General features: G+C 32.8%; 1 protein-coding gene across 1 annotated transcript; it reads left to right on the forward strand.

The window, feature by feature from the left end:
* Positions 1 to 779: 779 nt before the first annotated feature.
* LOC127131168 (uncharacterized mitochondrial protein AtMg00240-like) lies at positions 780 to 1247 on the forward strand. Its single transcript, XM_051060103.1, has one exon. The coding sequence runs from the start codon at positions 780 to 782 to the stop codon at positions 1245 to 1247; it is 468 nt and encodes a 155-aa protein (XP_050916060.1).
* Positions 1248 to 6931: the final 5684 nt, after the last annotated feature.

Here is a 6931-nt window from a genome sequence, read left to right on the forward strand (position 1 = left end):
AAATTCCAAAAAGTGTACAGGTTTCTGTAGAAATTCCAAAGTGGAGGGAAGCTGTACTTGAGGAGATGAAAACTCTTAAAAAGAACAAAACTTGGAGTGTTACGTCACTATCAAATGGCAAGAAGACAATTGGGTGCAAATGGTTGTTTACTGTGAAGTATAATCCAAATGGGTCAATTGAAAGGTACAAGGATGGCTTGGTGGCTAAAGGATTTATTCAGATCTATGGTATAGCTTACTCGGAGACATTTGCTCCTTTTGCAAAATTGAACATTGTAATAATTCTTTTGTCTCTTTCTACTAACATGGATTTCCATTTGCTTTAGTTAAATCTTAAGAATTCCTTTCTTAATGGAGATCTAGAAGAAGAAGTATATATGGACATTTCTCCTGGCTTTGAAAACAAATTTGGATCAAATGTGTGCAAACTAAATAAGTCTTTGTATGGATTAAAGTAATCTCCTAGAGTTTGGTTCGAAAAATTCACTTAGTCCACGAAGAAACAAGGGTACATCCAAGGACAGGATGACCACACCTTGTTCACAAAGTTCTCCTATGATGGGAAAGTTGTTGCCCTGATTGTTTATGTTGATGATATTGTCCTTACTGGAGACGATACAGTGGAAATAGCAAGAGTAAAAGAGAAATTGACAAGAGACTTTGAAATCAAGGATGTGAGATTCATGAGATATTTTATAAGTATTGAGGTTGCTCGGTCAAAGAATGGTATTGTGGTTTTAGAGTAGAAATACATTCTAGACTTGTTGAAAGAAACATGAATGAGTGGATGTCGTCCTGCAGATATCCTTATGGATCCTAATGCTAAACTTTGGGGAGAAGGTAATGTTTATGTTGATATTGGAAGATATCAGAGAATGATTGGGAAACTGATTTATTTATCACACACCCGACCTGATATTGCTTTCCCAGTTGGTGTAGTGAGTCAGTTTATGCATTCTCCTTTCGACGAACATCTTGAGGCAATCTATAGGATACTGAGATATTTGAAGGGAAATTCTGGAAAAGGATTATTTTTTAAGAAGACTAGTGAAAGAAATGTGTCTATCTTCACCGGTCCCTATTGGACAGGTTCAATCACAGATAGAAGATCAACCTCTGGACATTGTACCAATGTTTGGGATAATCTCGTGACATGGAGGAGGAAGAAAAGAGGAGTAGTGCAAAAGCCATGTTCAGAGCTATGTCTCAAGGTATTTGTGAAGGATTATGGATCCTTAGAGTCCTAGAAGAACTTAAGATGAAAATTGAGCTTCCATTGAAATTGTACTCTGACAGTAAAGCTGCGATTAACATGACTCATAATCCAATTGAATATGATAAAATCAAGCATATCGAGATTGATCGATATTTCATAAAGGAGAAGTTAGATGCGGGAATCATATATCTACCCTTCGTGAATTCAAGTCAGCAAACTGCAGATATCCTGATTAAAAGCTTGACAAGACCTACTTTTGAGCATTTGATTGACAACTTGGGCATAGATATCTATTCATCAATTTGAGGGGGTGTTGAAAAATATATTATTTTTGATTTTATTATTGCCTTTAATACTACCTTTAGTTTTTTTTTTCTCCATTAAAAAAAAAATCAATTATAATAATTATATCTTCACTATATAAATAAACTTAAAACTGCAAAATAAAATATAACATCTTTTCGTAGCAAACTTGATATAATTTCTATAAACTAAAGTTTACCCGTTAACTTTATAGAATGTCCGTCCACATTTTGGTGAAAAACCAACATTGTTGTCATCGTGAATACATTAATCACGTCAAATTTATTATGTAATCCTTACCCAATATTTATACCAACTCCACCATGAAGCAACATTCAACCGGTAGAAAATGAAAACAAATCGAAGTTGAGTTTACAGTTATTTATTGGTGATAAGAAAGAGATAATCCGCATTCCAAGGCTTAGATACAATTACGCAGCTTTTGTTCTAAACCTCAGGATGCAGATTATCACATCCTCACCCAATATACTCCCAAAGGACTTCGATACAATGCAAATATTGCTATAAATTCTAAACATCAAGATTCAGAAAGAGCTTGTGCAAATACTCTTAAGAGAAAAATAGCTTGAGTTAGGTTGGAATGAGTGATCTGCATTATCATGGTAGGAATTTATAATGTCCTTCAAATATAATTCTTAACTTGACTGCTTTCTTGAAAAGTATTTAGATCATTTGTTCTTTGCAAAAGGTCACATTCAATATGTAGGCTTATATTGAATTTCCTGTCTTATAATCAGAATAGATACCAGAAAATTTAGAGCCACAAGGCTGCAGCACCCTGCATACTCCTAATGAGATTAGCTAGCTTCATGAAAACACTTCATTGCCACAATACTTTCTGAATACATCCTATACTTTGAGGACCACAAAGAGTTTCATTCTTGAAGTTAACTTGAATGGTCTAGAATATCTAAATCTAATAAGAACAAGCACATATTTACCTTAGCATATTGGAGAACCATTTTTTTTCTCATTTCTAACTCACAACAAAAAAGAATAAATTCATGATTTTTTTAAGGTGTAGATTAAATAATCTGCGAGCAAAAATGTAAGCTAATTTCTAAAATTATCTAGTAGTTACTATGTTTATTATTGAGATGTTTTAGTAATGACTACAGTATCTAAGAGATATTTTATTAGTTATTATAATTGCGATGAATAACGTTTTCTTAATAATCGTAAATTAACTAGGATTATTCAAATTCAAACTAATTCAAATAAAAATTATAAATTGATTTAAAATATTGAAAACCAAAAAAAAAATTATTGGATAGGTTTGTTGTCGATTTTTAAAAACAGCTCAATTCCGATCGAATTTTATATTAATTTTTTTAAATTGATCCAAATCGAAAGCTGTGTATATATTCTTATACTTATTTATTTTTTATTTTTTATTTCTTAAAATGCTATATTGTATCGATAATACTTATTTTTTAATACTATTTATTAGTGTAGTTTAATCTATTTATATTTATTATTTTATTTGTTTTAACAATAATTAATGATTTTCATTTTGAAATATTAATTTCGAAAATAATACATGTTATATATGATATCAAATATATTTTTTAGTATTTTTTTTATAATCTTAATAAAAAATATAATTTGTAATTTAGATATTTAAAAATCGATTCAAATTAAACCGTATGAAATTGAATCGGATTGAATTGAATTTTTTAAATTAATCATTCAAAATCAAACTGAACCGTGAATAAATTTATTTTTGGATTAGATGAATTTTTAATTCAAAGCCGATTCAAACCAAACTACGAACACCTCTATAATTAAGTAAGATCCCCTTAGTCGTAGAGATGGACTGTGTTTTGCCTAACTCGTTCAAACTTCATGTTGGGTTCGTCGTCTAACCCGTAATTTTATTGCCAAAACCAACCCGAATCTATTCGTTTATTTAAGGGTTGGATTGAGTTGGAATGGGGGTGGATTCGCGGGTTGTATTTAAAATAAAAAAAAATATGTTTTTATCATTTTTTTTCGGTTTAAATTTTTTTAACACGAATCAATGCAATCATATTCATTTATAACATTGAAATCGATGAAACACATCATATAATATCTAATAAAATTTATTAACATGACATAATACTTAATAATAGTATAAAACTCAACAAATAAAATAGTAAGTTGGAAATGATAACAAAAATAAGAAACAACATTTAATCTTAGAATTACGTAAACTCATTGGTCTAATAGTATTATTATGGAGAACAATTTTTTTTGGATTTTTTTTTATTATTAGTGAGATATTAATTTTATTTTTTTATTTAAAATAATAAGAAATTATTAAAGTCACATCAATGGGTTGGGTCAACGGGTCCGTGGGTTGCAAAACTCAAACCTGATACTCGAACCAAAACTATAAGAGTTGTGTTTACCGTGAAAATTGATAAACAACCGCTGATCCTCCAAATTAAAATAGTTTGGTTACTTACAGGATCGATCAGATTGATCATAGGACATGTGTTAATTGTTTTTAGGGCGAAGTCTGATGAATGATAAACACTTCGACAATTTTCATACTTAAATAACTTATTAAAAAATATAAAGGAAAAATAACGCAAAGAAAGCAAGGAAAGTGCTGGAAAGTAAATGGCGACGAAGATAAATTTCTGAAAAGAAAAGATTGATTAAATTTCTTTAAGTAAACACATGGTGCAACATCAAACGTACATTTTCTCAATTTACACTTTCTCTACACACGGATACTTTGGGTAAGTTGATAAATTTGTACAAACTTGAACACACCTCTGATCCTAACACTAAGACCTCCTATTTGTACCAATCGAAATAACTGCTCCCAAAGGCCTATTCACCAGATCGAAGCACGTGGCGCTCGACATGTATATAACTGCCCACTACGTCCCACGTATATCCTTAGCAGTTAGATAAAAACAAAGAATTCCCTCCCTTATTTGAATTCAAATTTTGTGTCGAACTACCACCAGTGACGCTTCTATCGAAATATCTCCAAACTGCTAGAAATATTTCTAAGTCTACACAGTATCTTTACTCTGGCGTCAAGGTATCTTCGATTAGAATTTCAAATTATATAGTTTTGTCAAAACATTCAATTCCTTCACAGGAAACTTTATTTCCTTATTTAATTCCCTTAATCCATATCAGACGTCGAAATTGGAGCTAACAAATTGCCCCCGAAAAATGTCATTTTTGACACATCGATGAAAAAGGAATATTTTGAGACTATGGTTTGACGCCTTTGAATAATTCATGCATAGCTTCGATGCCACTAATGCTCCAACGTTGCAAAAAATATTCATCTATTCCCAGCTAGCCTATGACGCCAGAACCATCATTACCTTTTCCCAACCTGTCTTTTCAACCCATGCACAAATCTTTTTAATCATCACGTTTCCTAGACCCTAGGAGATCGTGGGACTAGGCCTTAATTACCACCGTCCCACTATGTAATCCTAGAGAGACACGTGTCCCACTCGTTTGTCAACCATTAATGTTGATTTGAACTGTTTTCTCTTCTAAAAAACCTATAAAAAGCGCATTTCTTACTAATTCCACTTTTTTACACTTTATGAAACCTTCAAGTACTTCAACTCTTCATCTTCTTCAAAACAACCTCAAAAACCCAGATTTTTCTTCCTCCTTCAAACCGTTAACAAAAATGGCCACTTCAAGCAAAGTCCCTAAAGAAACAACCAAGGTTGTCAAGGTTTCTATTAAACAAACGAAGGCCCCTAAAAAGATCTCAAACCTTCCTCCTTTTGCTACGCTTCCTGGCTAGTGATAATGTGTAACCAACAATATATTCCTGAACCAAGAACTGAAGAACATCACATAATTTATGAATCTCAGGTACTCATTCCAATCACTTTCTCTGGAAAAAAATCATGCTTTATTTGGACCTTTACCTGACCTGAACATCATTTCTAGCAGACTTAGGGACTTTTTCCCCACCTGTCATAAATGTAAACCAATAGGCCAAGCAAAAAAGCTTACGTTTGAAAGGGCTACCACTGCTGAGGAGTCCCAATCTTTAACAGATGAAACTATAGACTTAAGGTTTATGAATAATGGCTTTAGAGTTTTCCGAGCAACCCCCTCATTTAAAGATCCAACTGACTATCTAAGTTGGCTAAACAAGATAAAAAACCAAATCTCAAACCTAGAAAGACATGGGAACTTATTACCTAATCATGATGTCGAAGGTAGGACTAGATTACAGTTCGACATTATTAGTTTCTTCCTTGTACTTCTGGGACAACACTCACTACACCTTCCACCTCCCTTGTGGAATGGTAACACCCACTTTCTTCGACATAGACGTTATCACAAGGCTAAAACCAATTGGGAATACCTATAACCCAAATATAAAATTTGATGACCCCATAACCTTCTCCACCTCTAGGGCTGCCTACTTAACCCACATAGCATATTACCGTGACAAAGATACTGACACCGTCTCTGACGTAGAAGACATTGCTTTCTTGGCTTTATGGTTATCCCACTGTGTCTTCTGTTCGAAGTCACTACAGGTTGCCAAGAAATATCTCACTTTGGCGAACCAACTTCATTCTAGTCACAATGTCTTCCTAAGCGAAATGATTCTAGCCATCCTCTAAGAATATTTGAGTGATGAAATTACCCAACTTAAAAATCTGGGAGAAAAAGGAAATCTCCTCCTTTCTGGTCCTTTCTGGTTGTTGCAACTTTGGCTAAATGCCACCTTCGAGGCAAGTCTTCCTAACAAGAGCCTCGTCAACGAAGAAGTCGAGGAAGTAAAGAATATAAGGGTCAAATGTGGACAAATGTGGACAAATGATGCTTATTTTATAGAAGTTGTAGACAAATGTGGACCTCAAAAATTCTATGATGTATCAGTGCTAGTTTCAGAGATACATTTCCGATACTGCTCTATTATCTTATTTCATAGATATATCTCCGGGACCACTCCTAAACCAGGCAAAAGATAAAACCCGTGTGTTTTGTTTGACAAATTAACAAATTTTTTGGCAACTATCAAAATGTATTAAAATATTTGAAATTGTATATATTATACTGCATTAATATTAATACACAATTACATACACTTCATTAATGATGAAAAACTAAAAAAAATCAAAACATTTTTCACCGGCACACCTCTAACGCCCAAGTAGCATTCTCCTATTTTTCTCTATATATAAATGCAAACCCGACAAAATAGGTCTTCTTAGTATAGGTAACACCAACAATGTCAAATAATGGAGTTTTGTACTAATCTGTCTTGTATTTTGAATAAATGATGAGCACAATAGGAAATTTGTTAAACAACTTGATGGAATGAGGATGAGTCCAAAATATATCTCTAATGGTTACCCCATCCTGGTATGTTTGGTATCTAGAAACATAATAGTTATC

Source organism: Lathyrus oleraceus, chromosome 3 (genome assembly GCF_024323335.1).
Source record: "Lathyrus oleraceus cultivar Zhongwan6 chromosome 3, CAAS_Psat_ZW6_1.0, whole genome shotgun sequence".
Lineage (NCBI taxonomy): Eukaryota > Viridiplantae > Streptophyta > Magnoliopsida > Fabales > Fabaceae > Lathyrus > Lathyrus oleraceus.